General features: G+C 47.3%; 1 protein-coding gene across 1 annotated transcript in view; it reads right to left on the bottom strand.

Moving 5' to 3' along the window:
- Positions 1–666: 666 nt before the first annotated feature.
- The window catches only part of itsn2b (intersectin 2b), a 44447-nt gene continuing 19716 nt past the window's right edge, over positions 667–25397 (bottom strand). Inside the window, exons 12-38 of the mRNA XM_036550595.1 lie at positions 24056–24205; positions 22950–23090; positions 22214–22301; positions 21349–21488; positions 18822–18961; positions 16675–17555; positions 16307–16431; positions 15950–16104; positions 15426–15537; positions 14631–14827; positions 14240–14295; positions 13775–13941; positions 13458–13503; positions 13146–13267; positions 12644–12740; positions 12350–12541; positions 6940–7061; positions 6307–6413; positions 5695–5878; positions 5337–5435; positions 4673–4840; positions 3651–3863; positions 3128–3249; positions 2801–2883; positions 2401–2484; positions 2080–2253; positions 667–1848 (exon numbers count right to left, since the gene is read on the bottom strand). Of these exons, the coding sequence (XP_036406488.1) occupies positions 1691–1848; positions 2080–2253; positions 2401–2484; positions 2801–2883; positions 3128–3249; positions 3651–3863; positions 4673–4840; positions 5337–5435; positions 5695–5878; positions 6307–6413; positions 6940–7061; positions 12350–12541; positions 12644–12740; positions 13146–13267; positions 13458–13503; positions 13775–13941; positions 14240–14295; positions 14631–14827; positions 15426–15537; positions 15950–16104; positions 16307–16431; positions 16675–17555; positions 18822–18961; positions 21349–21488; positions 22214–22301; positions 22950–23090; positions 24056–24205 (4323 nt within the window). The 3' untranslated portion in view covers positions 667–1690. The remainder of the gene's footprint in view (positions 1849–2079; positions 2254–2400; positions 2485–2800; positions 2884–3127; positions 3250–3650; positions 3864–4672; positions 4841–5336; positions 5436–5694; positions 5879–6306; positions 6414–6939; positions 7062–12349; positions 12542–12643; positions 12741–13145; positions 13268–13457; positions 13504–13774; positions 13942–14239; positions 14296–14630; positions 14828–15425; positions 15538–15949; positions 16105–16306; positions 16432–16674; positions 17556–18821; positions 18962–21348; positions 21489–22213; positions 22302–22949; positions 23091–24055; positions 24206–25397) is intronic.

Here is a 25397-nt window from a genome sequence, read left to right as displayed (position 1 = left end):
ACTCTCCAAAGAATGACATCCCACCATTACAAGTAAAGAAGGACAGCCTGGAGCAGCATACGTCACTCAGAATACACAGTGACAGCCATGCAAACTGAAACAGGAATGTTCCAAAAAAACAAAATGTAGCAGAAACTGGCAGCCGTACTTCTCAAACTCAAAGCTTTCCTTTCCTGTTCATGTACATCACTCTCCCTTTCATTCTCACTTATCTAGCCTGATGAAATGGGATGTTCATCACAGCCAAACAGCCCCAGCACATTACCAAGCATGCAGGCTGAAGAGATGGAGCTGAAGTGAAAGAGCTGTTCCACAGTCATCACAAGCCTCTGCTTGCCAAACTTGCCATATTGTAATTTAGGGAGTCATTCAGTTAAAGCTTTTAAAGGTTTGGAGTGCTTTCACTGACACATTTTGGAAAGCCCTACTTTTCCAGTACATAAACGTTTCTTATCAGCTTTGAATAAAAGAAAAAAAGGCAAGTAAATGAGGACAAAAAGTAATGCTTCTTATTACAGATATTATCACAACTCTGGTATGACAGAACCCCATTTCTAATTACTTACAGCTCCATTACAGTTAAATGAAGATATGCTTATTTTAGCCGAAATTAATTAATTCTAATTTTGGGTTTGTGAACTAAAAACGGACTCCAGTTGATTCATCTTTTCATATAAAGCCCAGGATTTGAAAATTTATTTGACAAGCGTTGGAGAGATCATAAACATAAATTAAAATAAATAAAACTCTATGCCGAATGCAATTTACTAGCGATTAAACACATGGAATCACCATGAATCTTTCTTTAACCACATCACCATGCATCTCAAATAAAATTTTATGTGATTTCTCTCCTCAAAGCCTTCAGCAAAACCAGCCAAAACATTTACCTGGTACATACAGAATTTACCTTAAAGTTTGTTGGCATTGACTATTAAGTACACAATAGACCAGTGGCAGCACTACCAAAACATGTCTGGGAACGGCCCCGAGAAGAAAAGCTACATACACAACATTAGATAAGGCAGAACTCAGTTTGCAAACTAAAACTACATCTTTCATCTAAAAACGGGTCAAAATGTCAACATTGACTGAGGCATTGAAAAGGTTTGTGCTGCTCATGATACAGTCGAACAGAAAAAGGCTCCTAATTCTACTGGAGAAACTGATCAGTGCAGAATGCCATCACAGAAGCAGATATTGATTGGATGTAGTAGGATGTAGACAGGTCCTTGTTTGTGGGAAAAATTCAATCCTGAGATAGTCTCATAGCCAGTGGTAAACAACAGTTGTGGCCAAACAAGACTTTCCTGACCTCTCTCTGCTTCAGGTGCATATTACATTCCACAATCCTTCGAGATGTATAGACAAGAAAAATCCTTAAATAATCATAGTTTCTGAAATATACAGTGTACCTTTCTGGTATGGCCTCCATATACAAAAGCACTTGGCAACGTCACAGTGGCTGTGGTTACAGAGAGGAGCAAGACAGAATCACTAGCGTACGACCCTTTCAGTGCTGGGGCCGGTTCAGCTACGCCATCAGCCAATGACGCGCTCCACAGTAGTTGAGAGGCTGCCAGGTCATGGCAGTGGGAGGGAGTGGCCAAATGAAGCCCAGGTTTCCTTATTGGTCACTCGGCGCTGGCAGTGGGGGTAGGGGGGCGGGGTCTGTGGCCGTGTCGCTGCTTCATTTGTGCGTTTTCTGGTCGAAGAGCTGCAGGTCGAGCCGCACCCATACCTCCCCCGTCGGGACCTCGTGCAGCAGCAGGCGGCGGGTCGCCGGGCCCTTGTTCTCGAGCTCCTTCTTGATGGTTGCCACGGGAACCTCCGTGCGACCCAGAAAATCTATGGAGGAGACCAATTGCAGAAAGTAATTTAGACAGGAGGTGCACTGCGTCATCTACCACTGGCTACTCAGTCATTAATGAGTTTGTGTCGTTCACATGCACAGGAAAAATAAACATACATGTTCAAGAAAAAAGCGGGAAAAGGACTTTAATCAAAAAAGTGAATGTGTGTGTGTTCATGTGTGATGATGATGATGATGATGATGACGACGACAGGGTGTGGACTGACCATCAGGAGAGAACTGGTCTCTCTCAAAGAGGGTGATGCACAGGACGTCCTGGTACAGGTCTTTGATGAAGAACTGGCAGTTGAAGTTCCACTTGGGGTTGAGCGTGTCGTTCAGGGTTCGCGAGGTATAGCACTGCGCTCCCATGGTCACCTCACAGTAGGGGTTACTCTTTCCTGGAGAGAAGAGCAGGGGGTGTCTAGACTACTCAAGACTACTCAGGCACTGACACGGGAGTCAGCGTGCAAACGACATGGAGTGAGTGGAAGAATATACTGGAAGGACTGACGGGTGGTCTATTGCTCATGGCCAGAGAACCTCACCATTGGGCTTGCAGGACTTCAGCTCAGTGGCCTCCAAGATGGTGACCAGGAGGCGTCCGATTCCGCTGGCCTTCATGGAGCGTGCTGGAGGGAAAGAAACAGAGCGTGTTGAACGATCCACAAGGGCCAGGGATTAGGTGGTGTGGAGTAATGACCACACTGAACAAACATAAGAGCTGACACTTGGCCCAGGGGTCAGAAAGAGAACAGGCACACTGGGACATGACCCTTGGGCTTAAGGGTCAGAGGTCACTGCTTTGGGTTCAGGGGTCACATAAGCAATAACTTTAAGACGGAAGGAGAGCCTCTACTATTCAGCTAGCAAAAGAAAAAAGTAAATTGGAACTGGAATGATTTAAAGCAGGCACTGAGGCTGTATCAGCATTCACAGTAGATTCACCTTGATATGCTTTTTCTCGCTTCTTCTTCTCAGTCTCAATGAAGTTCTCTGATGCGGTTTTGATCTTCTGAACCCAGGCCGTCCTTGTGAAATAAAGAGACACATAAAAACGTCTGATCAAAATTCCGGCTACATGAATAAAGAGCCGAGAAAATGGGACATAAGCCCAACAATTACAAATAAAGAAGAAAGTGTTTTCCACAAAACAAAAAATAATAATACTACAAAATAAATTATTCACAATAATACAATCAAAAGAAATGGCCACTTCCTCATTATATCCCTTTTTCTTGTCCACTGCTTACTCGGGGGTGGTGAACCCCTCACCTCTCGTTGATGTTCTCGGTCTTGAGGGTATAAACGCGGTCGATGTGGGAGATGTGGAAGATGGGTTCATCGCTGGAGGGGTCAGAGGGCATCTTGACAAGGACCTCGTTCAGGAACACCGGCTGCCAGGGGGGGACGGAGGCAAGGGCAGGCAAATATTAAGGCCAAGCGGATACAGACGTGGGCAGACAGCTAAGTCATTACAGAATGTGAGCAGTGCTGGAAAAATGACAGGGGTTATCGATGCTGGTCCTGTAGGGTCACAATGTCTGCAGGCTTTCGATCCAGCCAGACACACCACCTTATTCAGCTCCAGCTATGATCAAACCAATTTAACTTCACTCTGAGAGTTTCTATGTTTCTATTAGACAGCTGCCAAACCTGTGGAAGTTCATCTACCCATAATCACAGGTTTGGTGCAGGCTATCTCTGATGAGCTGAAAGCGTGCCATGCCTGTTGAATGGGTGGCATCTGGTGAGAGGGAGAGACTGAGAAGCAGTGTGAAGCAGTGTGGTGACTCACAGTCTTGTACATCTTGAACTGTGTGTTGCTCTTGGGGCTGAAGAGCTTGTCCGGCCCCGAGGAGGAGAACTGCTTGGCGGTGTGCGTGAGCAGCAGGAAATCGTTGAACAGGAAGGCGTAGAGCTCCTTGTTGCTCTTGGTCTTGTACACCTTCCCGCTGTGGAGCAGCTTGCGGGGACCCAGGCAGTTAGTCAGGGAGTTGAAGACCAGATGCTGGACGGGCAAGAAAAAGGCCAAATGGTAATGAGGTTCCTGGCTAAATGGCCAGTCGCATGAATCATTTCAAATGATTATTATGCATGCAAATAAATTGATTCAGTAGAAAATGTACTTGTGCCACAAAAAGCATGAGTTTCAATTCAACTGTGTGGTCAGAATTTTTCAGATGAAAGCGGGCCAAGTTGCTGGACTAAAACCATTCTTTATAATTGGTATTATTCCTAGCTATGTGCGCCTTCATAAAACTAAGACAGGGTCTGCACTGTACAGCAGACCTAAGTAAGTCTTTCCACTACCAGCTTCCTTTGTTTGAGTCTCTCTAATTAGTGAAACACTCAACACTTTGTCCAGACAGTTCTACTGAAATTAGTCTGCTAACTGATCCAATGGACAAAAAAAGCTTATTGCTGAGACTCAGGATTGCATACCTCTGCTAGAGACATGAGAACCATGTAAAATAGTACTTATTGGAAGAGGTTATGAGAGATTGTACTTTTGACTCAGCAGGTGGCACTCTTGAGTCTCAGTGTTTATAAATTCCAGCTCTGCACCAAAAAATGGCCACTTCAAAAGTTAACTGGACAGAAACCTTTAGTTTAAATGAATCACGACCACAGTCGTTATTTTTCTTAAATGTTCCGATGTCCTAATGTTCAAATTAACATCCCGGTATATCATGTCATCCCTAGCACTCATCTCCGATGCATTTCCTCATCTTTGATCTGAGCGCGGAGTTGTACTGTAGCAGTAGTTCTGTTCTCAGTACTCGGACAGAAGTTTGTGTGCCTGTCTTCAGCGCTCACCTCAGTCACCCCCTCGCACTGCACGTGAGTCTGGATCCACTCGAGCCGGTCCGAGTTCTCCTTCTCCCTCACGCCCTCGTTCACCTGCGAGCAGAGCTCCTCGGCCCTCTCCAGCGCCTCCCGCAGCTGCCCGTGGTCCACGTGCGACTCCGGGGTGCACTCCAGGATCTGGAAGGGGGGGGGGGGGCAGGGAGAGGGGGAGGGTCACACGCTAAACAAACATCCAGTGCCTGTGTCGGCTGGGAGCGCTGTGGGTTTGAATGACAGGTCGGGGCGCCAGGTCGATGAACCGTGGAAATTTTCAGTCTGCTTCGTCATTAAAAGTAACACATCCATGTGCTGACTTATTTATGATGCAATTTCGACATGTAGGGACTTGCTTGTTGGTATGCTGCCACTGCAGCTTGTACCGAATTACCAACATAAGATGAAACACTAATTCAGCTGTGGGAATTACAGTAAATTCAGATCTTACCTTGCTAATGTCTGCGTGGCACACAATAAAACTATACCATATGACTTTAGTCCGAGTATGAACCCCTACATTGGTGATATTAGTCATTTTATTCACATCCCCCTCCATTTTTCGTCAATCTGAGGGTCACGGTGTGAGGCCCTCGGCTGAAGGCCTCCTCCAGCAGCAGCAGGCACAGGCGAGACTCACGTTCTTGATGATGAGCGGGTAGCGGGTGATCCTCTGCATGGGTTTCAGCAGGAAGCTGGACAGCGGCATGCCCTTGCAGCGGTAGTCAGTGGCGATTTTCTGCGAAGGAGAGACAGAGCTAAGGGTCAGGCAGGGTGGTTTCAGGGGATGGGGCTGGGCGTGTCTGGGACCAGGTTTGATTTAAATGCGCTTTGTGGTGGCACCCATGGAGCTTTTTGTTCTTTCTCAGAGGTTTTCATAGTCTCTAGTTGATTATTACTCCTTTGCCTTTTACCGCAACCCCCCTACCACCCTGTATTCCACAGACACCTGTCGGTCCTCACTCCCCGTTTCACAGTGGTGTCTCGTGTCCCCTCACCTTGAGGAAGTCCTTGAACTCGGGCTCCTGGTCGGTCTTGAGCTGCAGCAGGGCGGCGCCGTTGAGCTGGCAGCTGCAGAAGCGGATGTAGGCCTGCATGTGGGAGAGCTCCGCAGCCAGGATGTCCCCGATCATCTGCACCGGCATCTTCTCCCCGCCTGTCTTCTTCCTCACCCGCAGGGCCCTGCCGCACACACGCGCACGCAAAAACACACACACAAAACTCACACACTTAACACATATGGCACCCATTCCTGCCATTTTCTACACAGCTGTACCATTGAGGCGGATATGCTCCAACCATAAACTGGCAACAATCATACCTCCTCTTTCTTCATAACAGTATAAGATATAACATTTCAGCCATGTCAGTTTGTTCCCTCTCTCCTTAGACACACTGTTCCAACATTTAGAAGGAGACTGCACAGATTCTATAGCTGTATGCATCATCACCATGACTGGGCAGATGATGCATTGCATTGTGTAGAGCCATAGTCTGCTATAGCAGCAACAACTGCAGATGTTGATAGTCCAGCAGTTCACATTCCTACCGACAGGTGGCAGTATAGACTGTTTTTGTTTCCTGAGATTCAAGCGTTCAGGATCACGTACTTCAGCAGCTTGGTGTTGGACATGATGAGCTCCTTCCAGTTGACGAATATCATGCTCAGCTCCACGTCCGTCAGACGACCCGACTCAGACATGGGCTTATAAAAGACCTGTAAAGAAAGCACAAATAGCTAAGACATGCAGAGTAAGGAAGACTTCATTTAGGAGAGAAATGGACAAAAGTGTGTACTGGGAAAATCAAAACACGTCAAGCAAATAAACCACACCTAAACAAGCAGTGCGCCTTAAATAAACAGCTGCCACAACAACCACACGCACACAGATGCACATAGATGCACACAAATGCACAGACACACAGACACACACGCACACAGACGCACACAAATGCACAGACACAGACACAGACACAGACACAGACACAGACACACACACACACACACACACACACACACACACAGACACACACACAGACAGACAGACAGGTGCAAGAATCTGCTGTCAACACACTAACAAAACAAGACAAGTGCTAACCTCATCAAAGAGTTTCCTTACACCAACTCAGACACCAACAGAACAACACTAACGAATATGACAGTAACACTGATACTGGGCGTAACGTTAACGGTAGTGTGAGGGTGGGGGAAGCATAGCGGGCAGCGGGGGGGGCTCCCGTACCTCCAGTACCAGCTGCAGGTCTTCCATGTAGCGCTCCTCCGTCTGGATCAGCTCGTGGATGTAGCCCTGTCTCTTCCTCTCCTGTGGGCTCATGGTGTCCAGGCTCTGCAGATCGGCGCAATCTGCCGGGGTGAGAATGGTCCACGGTCAGCATCCGTAAGACGATCCCACCCCCCCCCCACCCCGGGACTCCGAAAAAGACGGGGCCCCGGGTTGCACAGTGACACCGCGGCGCGGAAAGCAGCTGTGCCCTCTGCCTGCAAAACACCGCACCGGGTGGATCCTGGGCACCCAGGTATCGGGCACTGCCGACCCGAGCACTACCACGGTGCACACACACCACACAAACACACGCACCCGCACACCAACGAAACCACTCGGAAAGGCTTTCAGACGCGTTCTTACCTAGCGGGGAGGCCTCAGACGCGCTCGGGTCCCGGAGCCCGTTGACGGCATCGCTTTGGTGGGGACTTTCGTCGGCCCCGTCCCAAAGTTTCAGAAAGCGAAGCCTGTTTTCTCCCCCTGCGCTCATTTTCTCCCCCTCCTTCATAAGCTCAGTGCAATGGAGTCAACGACTCCCCGCTATGTACTTTCAAAATATTTAGGAGAGTTCAAATCTGGAGGGAAATCCGCTATTGTCAAAATAAGAGGGGATGCACTGATTTGCAGAGACAAAGGGGCCACTCCTGCTTACGCAGTTAGAAACAGAGCTGTCCTTTCACAGGGCAGTAGCTTGTCAGCTCTCAAACAGCACAAGCTATGCTTAATACGTGCATAAACTATTCAACGTGCTTTCACATACTCCACAGTAATATCACCAATGGGTATGGGAGTAATTATATCTACTATGTAGTAATAAAAATGTTCATAAGAGCATTATGCCAGCTGGTATCAGTTTGGAAAATTTGATGCCTGCAATGAAGTGCGTGACCTTAATCTCTGACAGACGTGTTTTATTACAAGAGTAAAATTATTGATTTGCATAGGAATACCCTCTATCTATTTGCATAAAATATCCATCCTGTTGCATTAATTCCATGGTTACACCCAGTATTACCTCACTGGAAACAATGTTTTCACCAGAGGATCACTCAAGCGGCCTAACCAAACAAACCCTACTCACAAGCACATACCTGAAATTCAAATCAGCACCCACACTGCAATGCTTTGTGTGAATTTTACCTGTCAAACGCACTGATTCGGGATGAAGGACTTCCTTTTTCGTCCTCATCCACTGTCACACAGTAGCTGTGGTGTTGACTGTTCCGATGGTGTTTAGCAAACACTGAACCTTTCTACTCCCACCTACACATGACCCCTCTAATGGTGTCCCTCCACGACAAAAACCAAATTACAGAAAGTCTGTTACTCTCAAAACAGCACTTTATTTTCTGAATCTATATACACATATTTATATATATATAGTATGTAATGAGGCACATTTTCAAAATAATTTGACCATCAATAATAGATCTGGAACTGAATTCTGAAACAAAATCAAATTCAAAAAGCTAGCACACCGAATGATCAGAGTATACTTTCCAGCACACAACAAACCAAGTTTCCAGCAAATTGCATAGAATCCTATCAAGTATTAATGCAATTCAATTAAATAATCAATTAAATAAAAAGACACTCATGCTATGAAAGATATGGGTAAATAACAACCCTGTATAAATACTACAAATGTGCACAGTATATGTGAATATAAGCAAAATAGCAGCAAAACCAGTTATATAATCTTTAGAATTACAGCTACAACTCTGTAGTGGTAATTTAGACTGCTTAAGACATGTTTGCATGGACTTTGGATCCTACAGCTACCGTTTAGCATTTTTTTAAACTTAATTGAGTATTGATGAAGTATTTCTCTTTGTGTGGTTCTTCATGTCTTACAGAGGGATCGCTATATTGACTTATTAAGTACAGTACTGAAGTTCAGTCAATGCAAAGGAATATTAATGGTTGTAACTAATTAAATTACACTTTATTTCATATGGCTTTTGAGCAAATTTACTCCCAGTTATAAGAAATATCTTTCAGTGGATTTCCATTTACATTTCACAAAACATGAAATGAAATGAAATGACAAAGCCTCGCAGAATATGTTAATGAAGACTCCTTGCATATAAAGCAAGCCATAAATTTATGAAAATGTCTGCATTCTGATGAAAAGCACTTTTTCTCAACCATGGTTCCAGGTTTTAAGTTTTGATTTGTGGGACATAAAAAAGTGCCCTCTAAAACGAGGGTTAGGCAATGCTGTTCCGCCCCGCTGTAATATGAGTTATGGCTACGTGTTTGCCAGCTTCCATTCTGTCCCAGGTATGACCTGAAGTAATCCCAGACAGGAACAATGGATTGACATTCTATTCCCAGAAAAGAAAAGAGAATAAAAGGATCTTTGAAGAATCTCTGGGGAAGTCCCTGTGCACTGAGATAGACTTTTATAAGGTCAGAAAATCCCTAACTCCAGGAAGCTGGGACAATTCAATACACTACCACCCCCCTCCCGGGCAGTTATTCAAGTGGTTTTTGGGTGTATGCTTTCATTGGTTATAATTGGAAAGGTTTTCCTCAGGTAGCGATACTGGATTTGCCTTCATAAGTTAAAACTGACAAGATCAATACTACATCAATGCCAAAGCTTCTTTTATGTTGTTGCTGCCAAATTTAAGAGGCTACCTTAGGAATAGTTCTGGTATCCAAACACCACTGTTTACAACAAAGTTTCAACAATACTAGCCTAATGTTACATAACTGGCTGCCACCACTGACTTGCACCGATTTATCAATGGGTCAAGGGCGTGTCAGTAACTTATCCTTGTCTACCTCCAGCTTAAAACAGCTCCAAGTCTTTAACACGAGTTTTCGTTTGTTTTCATAAATGCTGTTTGAAGAAAACTGGAAAGGCTATTGATTTAAGGCCTTCTTTCCATGTAAGGGTAACTGATATATATATATATATATATATATATATATATATATATATATATATATACACGGTAAGAGTATCTGATACAGTTCCTCTAGAAAAGGAAAGGAATTACTTTGAGACAATTATTTTGTCCAAAACAACTGCAGTAGTAAGGTCTACAGGTACCGCAAACACTGCTACCATACACGTGTTGGATCAAAATACTCACGGAAGCATTCTTTTTATACATTTTTGAGAGATAAAGTCAAAATCCGACTTATGTCAAACAAGGCAGCCCATGACACACTGCCATTCTCTAGAACACCGGAAAAATGTTAAGAGCATTTCACAATGCAAACATCTCTAAAAAGATACCACACAACAGCCTATATCACATATCAAAAATCCCTCCAGCAACACCCCCAAACATCATCTTCTGACAGGCTTTCTCATAGATAAAATACTGAGTGGGCCCACAACGCATTCTGCCGTATATGAATTATCTTGACCAGATGCTGTCAACACTTTCTTCCCAAAATTGAATATATCCTCCGTCTAATATTAAATCCTTCTCACATAAGGTCCTACACCTCCCCAAGTCCCCAAGGTCTTTGCAATGCACCCTTGAATATATCAAATATCTTGAGCTGACGCTGTTAATATGTTCTTCCACATGTTGAAAAGATCTTCTATCAGATATCTACAGTACATCCTCCTTATAGAGGGTCTAATCTCATTTATCTTAAAGGGCTTCCCAATGTACCCTCCCCTACACTAAGTGTCTTACACAGGACATATGTCTTTCCAAACGCCAGTACCATCCTACCACAAGTCCTACCATGAGAGACGATAGTGGGTTTTTGTGTGACTGAGCTCCCCCACTGGCTTAAACTCATACAGGAGGTCAGGTGAATACAGCAATAAGTCAATTGTGAGAGTTAAAGACAGCAAAGAGAGGGGACAGTTAGGACAGCAAGGCTGAGAGGGGTGCGACGCCACAGAAAGACCCACTATCCTCGTGCCGAAAGAATGCGATCAAACCAGCGCTAACAGAAAGCAAATCCAGCCTGGCCAGCTGAGGTTGACGTGAGCGTTCTGCTCAGCCAATGGATGCTCTGCCTCCGGGAAGAGGGGGGGGGGCTTGGGTGACGGGGAAACCGCAGGATCATGCTGACTGTTTATCTACAGCAGCCGACACTGTCATGGGCAATTTTCTTACATTTTAAATTATCGGAAAACAAATTAGAAATCAACTGAACTGCATGCCATATTAGATCATGGCAGACTCATAAGCGCTCCAGAAATCTCCCTCTCTCTGCGATCGGCTAGGCTCCCCCTTGTTAAACAGGTTAAAACGCTCACACTCCGAGGGGCTGTGAATGTGGGTGGCAGGTGGAAGTAGAGAAGGCAACGCAAAACAAAAAAAGCAAGGCAAAGCGAGGCGAGGCAAAAAAAAAAAACCAAATGAAGTCAGCCGGGTGAGCAGCCCTATCGAGTGAGTGACAGTTAATAGAGGGGGCGGGGCCACGGCGGGCGTCGGGGCAGCCTCCCGCCGCGGAGCAGGATAGTGGGTCTCTGAGGAGAAGGGGAGGAGGAGGCTACGCCACCATCCTACAGAGAAACGAGAGAGATGAGGACAAAGAGGGAGGAGGAGAGGAGAAGAGAGGGAAAGAAATGGAAGGAAACAAGAGTGTGAGGAGGAGGAGGAAGAGGGAAAGAGACGGCAGACATTAATAAAGGGGGAAACCAGAGCTCAGCCAGCAACATTGTCTCAGCCTCCATTAACTGACAATGTGGGGGCCCGCAGTACAGCAGCAGAGATATCCAACCAGACGCTCTCATGCTATATCACACAGGCACTAAGGTGGCTTAATTTTACGTGAGGCCAATTTAATTCAAATAAATCTAAACAAACTCTCTTTGCTGTATGTTTAGGACCATCTTCAGCACCTATTTAAAGTTGGTTCTAACATGTAGCCACTACTTTTCCATCAGCATGTCCTTCATGTGGCTACAGCTGCCATTTTTTCAATCGGCAATGCTGCTGTGCACAGCAGAGGACATTCTTCATGAATATAAAACGGCCCCGTAACACCGCTGTGCAAACATCATTACAGACAACCAGGAGAATGAACTGAGCAGACTGAGCCCTCAGGCACAAACACCTGCAACTCCTCCGCCGATATGCAGACAATTACAGAGAATAACAAACCACTTTACCCTGCACCACTGCCGAAGATCGCAACTGCTGAGAAAAAGCTTCGAATGAACTTGGTTTCTTTCAGCAAATGTCACTTTAAAGCGCTGGTCTGTGGGCGATTTACCATAACTGTCTCTCTCTCTCTCTCTCGCATAAAATAACACAATAAAATTCTGGCGACTCATAGAGTAGTGACTCAGATTTGAACTGCTCATGATTCCAGAGAAAAGTTTTGCTCAGAAAATGGAAAAGCACCATTCTGAATACTGGATCCAGGAGAAAGTTCGACTTACATTGTTGGCTGGGGTCGGACTCGGTAGTCATCTTGACATAGTTGGTGGGGAACAGGCCCGTGACCCCGTTGACCTCCCCTTTCCACCAATCGGCATCGTCCTTCTCCAGGACGTTGATCAGCTGACCCTTGGAGAAGCTCATCTCATCCTCGTTGGCAGCCTTGTAGTCGTACATGGCGATGACCTGGCAGACTGGCAATGGGGAAAGAAGGGGCGGGCATAGTGTGAGGAACAGAGAGTTACTGCGGGGTCAGAGGTCTGAGGGCATCTTGGGTCTGGTGATGCAGCTCTTACGTGGGATGGGCGCTGGCGTCGACTTCCCGCTGTTGGGGCCCAAGATTTTGACATGGGAGGCAGGGAACCACCCCGTCTGACGTTTTTTACCTCTGGCCTGCGGAGAGGGAATATCAATGACTTCCACGCTATGAGAGGCCCCACTGAGTCAATCGATATCTGCACTACTCTAACTCAGAATAAAAAGGAATTTGAATTCATTAGCAACTGACAACAGAGATGGTCCTGGGGGCTCAAAACTCATGCTGAGTTTTGTCCTACCTCACCTCCTAATATTTTAATTAAAGCCATTACTTGGATAGGAAGTCAGCTTGCCTGGAGTTCAAGATGTAAATCAAAAACTAAGTGACCTCTAAAATTTAAACCTGACCCTCCAGGACCAGAACTGGATCAGACAGTATTTAGATTACAGACAGTCATTTGCAATGGTCCCTGCAAACATCTGACCTGCGCTGCCCCCTCTCTCTGACCTGCAACGCCTCCTGTTGCTGAAAGCACTGACCTGCAGCTCCCCCTGCCACCAGCCAGAGGGGTTCTTGGCGAGGATGCGGATGAGTTGTCCGGGCGACAGGCTTAGCTGCTCCGTCCCTGTGGCTGTGTATGCGGCTGTCACTTGGGCGATCTCTGCTGGCCAATCACAGACAAGCATCAGTTAAAGTTATGGGTCAGGTCATCACTAGATACACATTTCTATCAGAAATGTCTGAGCTCAGCTGTGTCTCTTCTCCTGTTTCAGTTTCACTCAGGTGGCAGTCTATAGCTGTGGTGTCAGAAATGGGATGTACTGGGTCACATGGCATGTATAGGTGCTTACCAGGCTTTTTGCTGGAAGCTCCAGCTTTGCCGGTGTTGCTGGAGGTCTGAAGGAAAACAGATGAACAGCGATAAGATCAATGTTACCAAGGCAACAGTGCTCACCTGATGCTCTTGTACTTTTTCCCCTCTAAGGGGAGATCACTATAAAGACATCAAGTATTGAAGTGAGAAAAGGAGGGTTATTCCAGACACTTCTAATAATTTTGCTTTGCTAACACATTTAGCAACACACACAGTCTCCATCTGTGCCAGAGTATAGCTAATTATGCAGCCATAAGAACTGGCTGGAAGCCTTTAAATACGTATTGCGTTTACATCTGTCTCCTTCGGCTTGACATAGTTGGAGGGGAAAAGTCCGCTCCTGTCCCCGATACTGCCCCTCCACCACTCCCCCTCTCTCTCCGTCACCAAGATGACGTCCCCCTCGTTGAAGGTCAGGTCCCCGGGTTCTGGGCTCTCATAGGTGTACAGGGCCACGTATTCTGATTGGACAAAACAAATTAAAGAGTGACAACCCTCACACCCTTAGGGGACACAGCGGGTCACAGAGTCTGACTGGATCAAATACAGGTGGTACATTCTGTCTCAAGGACAATGCTGGTACCTGGCTTGGGATTACCAAGAGGCACTGTTTACAGTAACAACAAGAGGATTTAGATGAATTTAACACCAGGAGAACCTTCTTATGCTCACATCACCCCTCAACCTAAATTTTTTATGTAGCACCAATCTACAGCAAATGAAGATACGACTGGATCTCACACAAAAGATTCTTCCTACCTTCTTGCTGGGCAGTTTCTGGTATGTCATAACCATCTACAGCAGAATAAATGGGCCTGAAAGCAATCCAGAATAAAAAAGTAAGAATTAAAGTTTAAGAACAGCTACATAGCACCATTTTATATATTTATTGTATATGTATATGTGTGTGCATCTGTGTGCGTGTGCGCATATACCTCCTCAAACGGACAACTCAATGCAGTTTTCAATGCATTTTTAACTTTGAAATATTTGTCATAATTAACAAGGTTCCATTTCTTCTTTTTGTACAGCTACAGAAGTTCCCTCTCCACCCTCACATATACCCACTAACATAAAGGGGGAGAAGGAGGATTTAAGTGATGGAGGCTGACTTCATTACTGTTCATGAGTAACCGGCGGTGTGCTTTACTCTGTGCTGGACTCGCTGGCGGTCAGCAGTGTGACGTAGGTCTTGGGGAACCAGCCCTGGACGCCGTTAAGCTCGCCCAGCCACCAGTTCTCCTGCTGCTCCAGCACCGCGATCACGTCGTCCTTGGAGAAGTTCAGGTGGCTGTCCGTCTTGGCCGTCCACGAGCACAGCGCCTGGGCCTTGACATTGCCCACCACCTGGGAGAGAACGGTGCCATCAATCAATCACAAAAAAAAAAAAAAATATCACCCGCCAGGAAATACCCACTGTGGCAGGCTAAAACTACACAAAGATCTCCATGCTGGCTGCAACCTCATATTTCAAATGTACCTTTAACTAAGAGTGCTTATGACCGCCGTGGTCCTTCGATGCAAGTAAACCGGACACAGCCGTCCAACACAATATCAAACAAGTTCAATAACCGACGGATGTCTAATACAGTCCTGCCCACACAAACGGTGGTAATCCCTCAAGGAGAGCTGGAATGTTTGCATTTCCAAACATAAACAGGCAGTGCCCGTGACAGCTCCAGTACAATCCTATAACATGTCAGCATATAAATCGAGCAGAGCTTAGCAGAAGGTATAGCAGGACAGACCGCACCCTGTAAAATCAGTATGAGCTACACAATGGGTCCTCTGGAATTCAACGGCCAAACACCAAACAATAACTTCACGTGGCATTTCCTTCGATATATTCCCTAGTGGATCTATTAGCAGACAGTGGGTACAGTGAGTGTGAGTCAGAGGGGATCAGGCAGGAGACACTCGTACACACGTATCCCAGCATGCCTACCTGTCCGTGCTCTGCGGACGCTGACGTCGGGGCGTGGGTGGGGGTGAAGGCTGAGTTCTGACCCGCACCGCCCGGGACGCCTGCAGTGCCGCTGTTCTCTGCTTCTGGCTTGCTGATGGGGGTGAGAGAGACACAGAGGGGGGCATGAGCGCTGGACAGCCCACAGCAGCTTAACAGACGGCAGTGGTGGACAGACGATCTGATTCTAGAAGAATTCAATGTGCATACACTGGTTTCAACCAGTCTAGGGCTGGAACAGTCTCCACAGAGGGGTGGATGTTGTTTTTTTTTTTTATCCTGCAGCTAACAACGGTCCTAATGCACTAGCTGGCTAACTAGCCTGTTAGGCTGCAGCTTTTAGTTAGCTAGCAAACACATGTAGCTAGCTAGCTAGTGGCATTGGAAGTCCTCCATGGAAACTAAATCCCCAGCCCCAGATCAGAAGAAACTGGTATATACCTGTTGAAGCCACACAAAAATGGACTGTGGGAGGTCTCTGGGATGGTTTTCGGAGTCCATCTTACCCAGCCAATGACGTCTGAGGCAGGAGGGCCTGTTTGGCCGTGGGCGAGGCCTCTGGCTTGGCTTGCTTCTCTACGTAGCTCGCGGGGAACCAGCCCATCTTTCCCTGGTGACTACCGTACAACCAACCTGGCTCTCCCTCTGTTGTCTCGTCCACCTGGGGGATCATGGGAAAACAAAAGGCACTCAGGTTCGTCAAGGTGCCTGTGCTTCAGAAAGAAAGGGTAAAATCCTTATACTGCAGCCTACCAAGTAAGCGATCTTTGGCATAATGCTTTCTGTGACACTGTTCTAAATGTGCCGTGGCATATTATAATGGCTGCACGGTGATACAAAAGGTCACTGTGAGTGCGGCGCACCTCTATCAGGTCATCGGCCTCAAAGGTCAGCTCGTCTGCGTTCCTGGCGGCAAAAGGGTAGAGAGCTCTGTAGGTGGCGAGGGCTGCAGATTTTCTGTGTGCCGATGCGAGGGGCTGGAGACCAGCTGGAATACCAACAAACAACTGTGCGTCAGACTCACTGTGCGATTCCCCTGCATCATCAGTTTATCACTACATATGATTTATGACATAGCTAAGGTATTGTGTTCGTAATTTCCATTAGTTGCTATAGTTGTAAAAATGACCCCTTTACTGCTCTAGCGATACCAGTGGCTCACTTAGTCCAATAACTTATCTAAGGCAAACTTGGCTTGATCCTTGGATATTTGGTAAGAATCTGTCATCACCTTTTCGTTCCTCTAAGCCCTTAAAAAGGGCAGAGAGCTTCTCCTGGATTTCTGCTTTGGCACTGCTTTGCTGCTGCTGTAATTTCTGCTGCCTGGCTGCCTCCTCCCTCTGCCTGGCCACCTCCTCTTCTTGCTGCTTTCTCCGCTTCTCCTCTTCCTGCTGCTTTCTCCGCTTCTCCTCTTCCTGCTGCTTTCTCCGCTTCTCTTCTTCCTGTCTCCGCCTCTCATCCTCAAGTCTCCGCCTCTCTTCTTCCTGTCTCCTCCTCTCCTCCTCCTGTCTCCTCCTCTCCTCTTCCTGCCTTCTCCTCTCCTCCTCCCTTTTCCTCCTCTCCTCCTCCTCTCTTTTTCTCCTCTCCTCTTCTTGTCTCCTCCTCTCCTCCTCCCACTTCTTCTTCTCCTCCTCCTGCCTCTTCCTCTCCTCCGCGTCCCGGATGGCTGCCTCCTGCGCGCGCTGCCTCCGCCTGTCCTCCTCCTCCTTCTCACGCCTCTTCTCCTCCTCTCGCCGCTCCTCCTCCAGCCTCCTCCTCTCCTCCTCCGCCCGCCTGCGCTCCTCCCGCCGCCTCTCCTCCTCCAACCTCTGCTCCTCCAGCCTCCTCCTCTCCTCCGCCCTCCTCTCCTCCTCTTTCCTCCTCCTCTCCTCCTCCCTCCGCCTCTCCTCCTCTCTCCGCTCCGCCTCCTCCTTCCTCCGCTGCTCCTCCTCCTCCGCTGCACGCCGGTCACGCTCCGCTTGCTCCAGGGCGGCGCGGAGGCGGGCCTGGGTCTCCCGCGCCTCCTCCTCCCTCTGCCTGGCCTCCCGCTCCTCCTGCAGCCTCCTCTGGCGCTCCTCCTCGTCCCGCTGCAGCTTCTCCCTCCACTGGCGCTCCTTCTCCAGCTTTGCTTGCCTAGGCGGGGCAAGAACACACAGCAGCCAATCAGAATGCGCCACAGCACCAAACACACAAGGAATACCCCAACCACAGGGTGTCAGACAGGAGGGAAAACCCATACATACCGCGCTTATACACCCAGTATGTGCAATCACACGCTGTTTATTATTTGCATTTTATGTACCATATACAATGGCTCTCAAACCGATCCCCAAATCACTCCCATATTAAATCATCTTTTAGTCAACTATAAAATTATATTCAATACATAAAGGAAGATATGCTCTTTGTAAACAATAATTTCAACAAGGACTGTATAATTAAGAAGAAACATAGTGATGATTAGAATTTTATGTGTGGTGGTGCTCTTCATAAACATAAACATTTATTTTTATTGAGGATCCTGCTCGGAATGCATTTGGCAGCACCGAACGAGTCCTGGACTAGAGTTCGCGAGCCACCGCTGTTCAACACAGGACAATGGATTGCGCCGGGCTGGAGGTGCGACCGCTTGTAAATTCTCCCGTGCCCCCCTGCGGCCCTCTTGGCCGGCGCTGGCGCTGCTGGGAGCTTAAGTGGAGGGGAATTTACGAGCGGCTGGGCTCCTGGGGGGGGCAGCGCCGCGGTACGAACGGCTCCTTCCGACCGCATGATTCGGAGGATAATAAAACCGCGCTTTTGTAGCCGGAGCATATCTACTGCTTCTTTTCGCGTTAACTGTCAGAGGGCCTTTCGGCGGCACAAAAAATACAGCCGCAGCGCGAGACGGCAACATTTTAGCACCGAGTCAGGACGCGGCGGGCGGGAACGAGGCCAGAGAGCATCGTTAACAGATGGTTCTTCGCGTTCCACCTATCGGACACAGACTTGTGCATAATGTTCAAATACACTTGCCTGCCAGGATTCCGCTCTTTTTTTGTTTCGCGAGATAAAAATCAAACATTTATTTCAAGTACTTGTCTTTAACGATTCATATTACTTATTTTCAGATAGCTAAGAGGCTGTATTAACTCCTAATTGTTAAAGTGAGTTCAGTACACAGCCTGTGGCATGTTCACAAAATCAGCGCCAATGGATCATCAGGCTACAGACATGTCATAGTGGTTCACATTTATCACTACAAGTTTCTTCTGTATTTGGCGGTGCTGGTAGTGGAAAAATACTGATAAAAACAGAACCCTGGCAAGCGGAGAGCACGCCAGATTATTCAGTTTCTACGCCGTCCAGCAGAGGGTGTTTGCACCGGACGGAAGGTGTGGCACCGGGGGGGCGCCGGCTCACCTGACGGCCTCCTCCTCCTCCCTCCTCTTCCTCTCCAGCTCCTCCTCCCTGCGTCTCCGGAGCTCGCGGAGCTTCTCCTCCTTCACCCTGTACAGCTTGTCCAGGGCCGTCTGCTGCTTGCTCTGGCTCTCTCTGAGCTCCTGCAACGGAGCCACACGCACACCTCAGCACAGGGGCACTCCGACACAGACCCACGGTCTGCACTCAGCACCAAAGTAGTAAGATAGCAGCGTCTGAGAGCACTGACCATTCATTTCTTATTAATCGAGGTAACGCTAACAGACTGACTGCTAACAGGCAATGCTATGGTATTGTTAAAAAGATATTAGGCATGACAGTATCTGGACACATGAGAAATGGAATTCTGATGTTGCAAAAGAACAGTTCATAATGCTACCCGGCATTCTTGTTTTGAAGTCCAAGTCTAGTCAAACAAATCGTGTAATGTGACCTAATTCGGGCACGCAAGATATCACTAAGACTGTAATTTTCTATTTACAAAATGTTTCAAAATAAACCCCAGATTAAGGTTAGGTTATGGCTTCAAAGTGATCTGTGGGACAGGGCATCTGTCTGTATATGGATTTATAGCGAGCAACAACCCTAAAAAAATACATTCTAAGAAAAAAATCTTAATATTACACACGTGAATATTTATTCCAAGACATAAAGTAAGTTATAGCTACAAACTGGGATAAACCTCATAGCACAGCATATAAGGCTTCCTGTGCTGTAACTATCCCACAAGCAATATCACAGAAACAAAGAATACTGGGACTTTCAGAAATAACTTTTAGGATGTTCCCAATGAGATGTTAATTAAATTATGTGATCACCAAAAATTGAAAGATTTGAAAGACTGGACTTCAAGGACAATAGGCCTATGAATGACTTCAGAAGTGGAACCATAAAGGCCTTCTTCAAACATGAATTTAAAGGAAACTTTCAAGTACCTCAAATATTTCCAATTGCACAAAAACAACCATGGAGAAGATAATTAACCTGCCCTACAGAAGCCCTGCCGAAACTGAGTAAAAGACAGTCACAGTGCAGAGATATTAGAAGCCGCACGTGTGGAGTTTCTGTCAAATTAAAACCTAGTGATGGACATAATGAGCTTATTCAGTCTAACCTCTCATTTTGTCTCAAGCTGCACAGGGGATCCCATAGTGGCATCCGTGACAGCAAATCAGTGTGAAAGTACACAGTGACCTTTACATGTTCTGCTCATCTGCTCAACCCGATCAGAAGCTCTCTCTGATCTCACTCGCTTCTATGACTAAAAAAAACGCCAAAAAAAGGAGACAATCTACAACATCAACACTATGGTGTGCGCTATATAACAAGACAGAGTGTTCAGAGTCGTCACACAAAATGAGATGGTGAAGAGAACGCGTGTATTAAAACAAGCACACAAATTAAAAAAGGGCATAAAAATAGGGCAAAACCACCTGACACAGAAAACCCAATCGCAAAGCAACAGCGCTAATCATGAAAACCACACAAGTGAAAACGAACAGGAACAACACAATGGCGTTTTTGGCGGAGCTAACTTCAGTGGTTCGCATGGGACAGATGCACAAAGAACAGGCTTTGGGAAGGGGGGGGAGGGTGTGGTGGTGGGTGAGAACGAGTGCGAGGGAATGACAGTCAGGAAAGGGGGAGTGAAACAACCTTAATTAGGAGGAAGAGATTGCTAAGACAGCCCAGCAAAGAGAGAAGGCCCTGCAGCACGCAGTCATCCATATCCTCAAACTGCAGAGGCAGCAATGGAGAAAGAGAGAGAGAAAAAAAGGGGGGAGCGAGATGGAGAGAGAGAGAGAGGGAGAGGGAGAGAGAAAGATAATACAGGCCACCGGCAGGAAGTTAAAAAGACAGAGGGATTAGGAGCAGTAATTATCAGGCCTGTAAAGAGAGTGAACAACACGAGACAGGTGATTCTCAGACAGGTTATTCTCCGCTCCCGTATCTGGTTATCGTGCTTTGTGTAAGCGTGTCCTCTTCCTGCCTGGTGGCGCTGGGAGGGACACAGCCTGCACTCCACAGCCTTCACAATGGGGCGGTGGCGGAAACACGGGTCAGGTGACATTGTTTCTAGGCAAGAATCCGAAGGCACAGCTCAGCAGCACGGATGCATTTCAGTTTGGCAACGTTATTATGATCATGTCACCACAGTCCCCTGATCGTTACTTATGGTGTGGCTGCACTGTGGGATGGCATGGCAGTGGGAAGGACCAGGCGACGGAATAAATACATAATACAGGTGTGTACTGCACATGCTCAGTGTGAGGCTGTTTATTTCAATTACTCCGTGATTTTCAATGAATCAACTGTTGTGTGCTGCCAGTTACTGATTACGTCAAACGGATGCTGGTTTTGCCCTGTATTAATTGACCTGTTGGGGATGGCATTAGACTTTAATACAAAACAAGCCAAGCCTCCGTGAGGAAAGCAAATCATATCTTAGCATGCATCTCTGAGGCAAACCGTAAAGGCTGCGGATGTGGTCAGAGCGTCCCGGCCTCACCTTGATGTCCTTGTTGTACTGCTCCATCTCGGACAGCTTGGCCGACGTCTCCTTCTCCAGCGCGTCCAGCTGCTCCTTCAGCTTCCGGCACGTCAGCTCCTTCTCCGAGGCGTTCCTCTTCACGGTGCCCATCGCCGTGGCTGCGGGGCGGGAGAGCGGTGCCGTTTTACCCATTCATCCACCCTCATTCATTCATTCATTCATTTTCATTCATTCCTCCATCTGTCCTCACTCAGCCAGTCTCACGCATTCACCCACCCCCATTCATTCACCGATTCATTCATCCACCCGTCCTCATTCTTTAATGTAATCTCATTCACTCATTTATTTTTTCACCCTCGCTGGAGAGTCATCGCACTGAGAACGTCTAAAAATCAACAGGATAAAAATCGGTTCCTCTTTACGGCGTTCACTGATGTGGTAAGGGGAAAGAGATCACCGGTGTTTCATTAATTCATCCGACCTTATTCATTCACTCATTCCTCTATCCACCCTCACTCATTCATCAAGCCTCATGCATTCGCCCACCCTCACTCATTCATCAAGCCTCATGCATTCGGCCACCCTCACTCATTCATTCATTCATTCATTCAGTCACCCTCATGCACCCACCCATCCTCATTCATTCATCCAACTCCATTCGATCATTCACTCATTTACCCACACTAGAGAATCGTCACCCTGAGAAAAACTAAAAACCCACAGGATAAACACTCAGTAGCGCTACGAAGCGGACGTGCAGTTGCTTCTTTTGCTGTGGCTTCAGTAATTGTCCTATTCTTCACAATTCTTTTCATTTCGAATTATACTTTAGCAAGCGTTGATGACTCAGAGGCTTGCTGGATTACCCAGAGGTCACACTCACTGGGCAAGTTGTTGAGCCTCAGGTTGCGTAGTCTGTCACTCAGCCTGTGTTGCTCAGGGACCAGCTGAGAGAGCTTCTTCTGACAATCCTGGAAAACAAAAGAAAACAAGTCTGTGAATACGATCCGTCTTTAGACTGTGACAGAAACAAGCACCACTGACCTAAATAATTCAGTTTTATATGACAGGAGAGGCCGGCGAAGAGGCTACCTTAGAATGCTGAGGTGCATACTTCAAGAAAAAAACACCACAGTCTGGGAAACACGACCTTTCAAGGAGCTACAGTAAACTTCGCCTCACCCATGTCTGGAAGAAATGCTGTTTTCATTCTAACCATGAAGCTATTTGTCGTTGACTTTGAATATCAAATTATCAAAGGTTTTTGCTCCTTGTTTTGCTGTAGAGCAAAAATGAGCTGATTTAGTGGCACAAATACTGGAAAAAAGGAACGCGAGTTGAAAGCTGTTACAAAATTTAAGGACTCGGTTTTGCTACTTGACGGCGCTCCACTCCTTTGATTTGTCGTACAAGGTCTGCCAAACAGACTAACGCTAGACAGGAAGTTCTGCTCCACAGCAATCGAAGGCTTTGATGTAGACTCGGGGCCAGACTGCATCAAAGCTCTGAGGCAACCTCCGTTTTAATTATTAATGCGGCCGCCAACGCCGCCGCTGCTGCTGCTAAAACCGCCGCCGCTCGCTCCGCGGCCCGACGGGTTCACGGGACTGGGTCAGAACCTCAAACTGCTGCTGCAGGGTGTTGATCTCCAAGATGCGGATGTCCCGGTTCTGGTTCACCAGGTCCAGCTCGCTCTTCTGGATCTTCCTCTTGCTCTGGGCGTCCCGGAGCCGGTTCGAGATCTGCTTGTGCTTGTCGCCCTGCGTTGGGGGATGGCCATCGATGAGGGGCGAGGGAGAGAAAAATCAGCAACACAGGACACAATTTAAGGCATGCTGCACACTGCAGAAAAATAATTCTACCATGCAATCTTAAAAATATATGCAAAAATTGCATATAAACATTGCACAATATCACAGTCGCTCAACAATATTAGGGAGTTTTTCCTCGCCACTGTTGCCTTCGGCTTGCTCTCAGGGGGTCTCAGGCCTGGGAAAAATGTAAAGCTGCTTTGTGACAACTTGTGTTGCAAGAAGCGCTATACGAATAAAATTGAATCGAATTGAACTGAACAATATCCACATGATGCAACATCGGTCCCCTCGCTACTGTTTCAATCAAACTGCTGTGCATTCACCATTCCCCTTTTCCATAACGCAGCGCGCAGTCGGCTCATTAACGCCGTGCAGCCTGCCTGCGGCCGCTGCAGCACGGCCACGCGCAGGTTCACCCAGCACTGCAGCGCTTCGGCGCAGAGCCGCTCTCTCTCCCCTCTTAGGCGGGCCGCGTTTGGCCCGCCTTCCCCTCAGGCGCCGCGGTTTACGGGGCGCGGCGGTGGGTAAGCTCTCACGGGAGCGGCGCAGACAATGGCTGGCAGATGAGGGCTGCGGGAGGCACGGCGCAGCGCGGGATGCTGGGATGCTGAGATGCCCGCTACCCATGCCGCCCGGCTAATCCGGCTGGCGGCAGGGAGCGCTGCCGTAGGCGAACCCTCACACGAGCACACAGGAAACCCGCGACAGCTAAATGAATTCTGTATAAGCGGTTCAAGCCAACACATATTCTAACTGTAATCCTTATGCTTTGCATGTTTACTGTAACATATGCTACTTTTTTAGCAGCGAGCATCCACTGCGATACTGTGCAGTCGGTTGCAGGCTCTCTGTGTGTGGCTGTGCGAGGGGTGTGGGAGCAGGAAGGGGCATTATGCTCCAGCGTTCCTCACCACAGCCTCCAGCTCCAGCTCCAGGCTCTTCTTCTTGGCCTTGAGCCGGGCGATGTCCTCCTGCTCCTGGCCCTTCTGCCTCAGCAGCTCCTCCCTCTTCCTCCGCTCCCACTCCAGCTTCCTCTGACGCTCCAGCTCCTGCTTCGCCGCCTGGGGGGGAGGGGGGGGGTACAGGGACAGGAACAGAGACACAGGGACAGAGGGACAGAGACACGGGGGCACAGGGACAGAGAGAAATGAGGACACAGTGACAAAGAGACGCAAGGGCACAGGGACACAGAGACACAGGAAAGTGTGAAAGATCATCCAGGACCCCACATATTCCCACAGCATGGCAGGCCAGTTCTGGGAGGGCCACAGCAGATGTTTCACGGCTGTTCTACATTTATTCACCGTCATGCAGAGACCTTTAAAAATACAGTCCCTGTGACAGCAGCACATGCAGCATTTGATATTTGATTTGAAACAAACAGAATAAAAAAATGAAAGCAAATCACAAATCCAGTCACCAGATTATGGTAATGTGTCACTTACTGTGTCTTACTTATTTATATATTATTCTACCCTCTTGTTTTTTTTTATTTTTTGCATTGCTTGCCTACCTTACCTTATTCTATTCTATTTTATTTTTATTCTTATTTTTTATCTTCATTGCTATATTGTCTCTGATACTGTAAGTGAGCAGTTTCTGACGCAATAATTTCCTTCAGAATAAATAAAGTCTTATCTTATCTTTCTAATAAAGGTGGTTTAGAGACGTGCGCCACTGCGAGTATGACACTCCAGCAACGTAGCCACCTACCCTTCCCCCCATCCCCACAATCCCCTTCATTCATCAACCCGCTGTCACCTGTCCCCTGACTGATTCATACTGCCTGCTACACAACCAGGCACAGAGGTCTGAAGCAGAGCTCTGTCATTCAGCCCGCTCTATAAATCAATAGGCACTAATGCTTTCAAATATGTGTCCATGCTTTCACATACATGTTTATGCTTTTAACTAGATGCCTGTGGTCGTGTGGAAAGTTCTCTGGGACGCTCTGGACCCGTGCGTTTTTAGACCAATCTGACACCATGAGATGTCACACATTCAGCTAGCCTCTCTGATGATGCCTTCAACCCAATACATGCTGGGACAGAGGTCAAGGCTATTTTCCCAACAATGAGCCTATTCTCTGGGATGGGCACAAAAGCAGCATTTCTCAGCCTGGTGGCCCCTGGGTGTGCTGGCTTTAATTAGCTAGGCTGGACCGACATGTTGACAGAATGCTGACGTGTATTTGACAACACTTGTCTTGTTAGTGAATCTGATGGGGAGTGGAGGGAAAGGGGGGCTGTTCTA

Source organism: Megalops cyprinoides, chromosome 17, assembly GCF_013368585.1.
Source record: "Megalops cyprinoides isolate fMegCyp1 chromosome 17, fMegCyp1.pri, whole genome shotgun sequence".
NCBI lineage: Eukaryota > Metazoa > Chordata > Actinopteri > Elopiformes > Megalopidae > Megalops > Megalops cyprinoides.
This window is presented reverse-complemented; position numbering and strand designations above follow the sequence as displayed.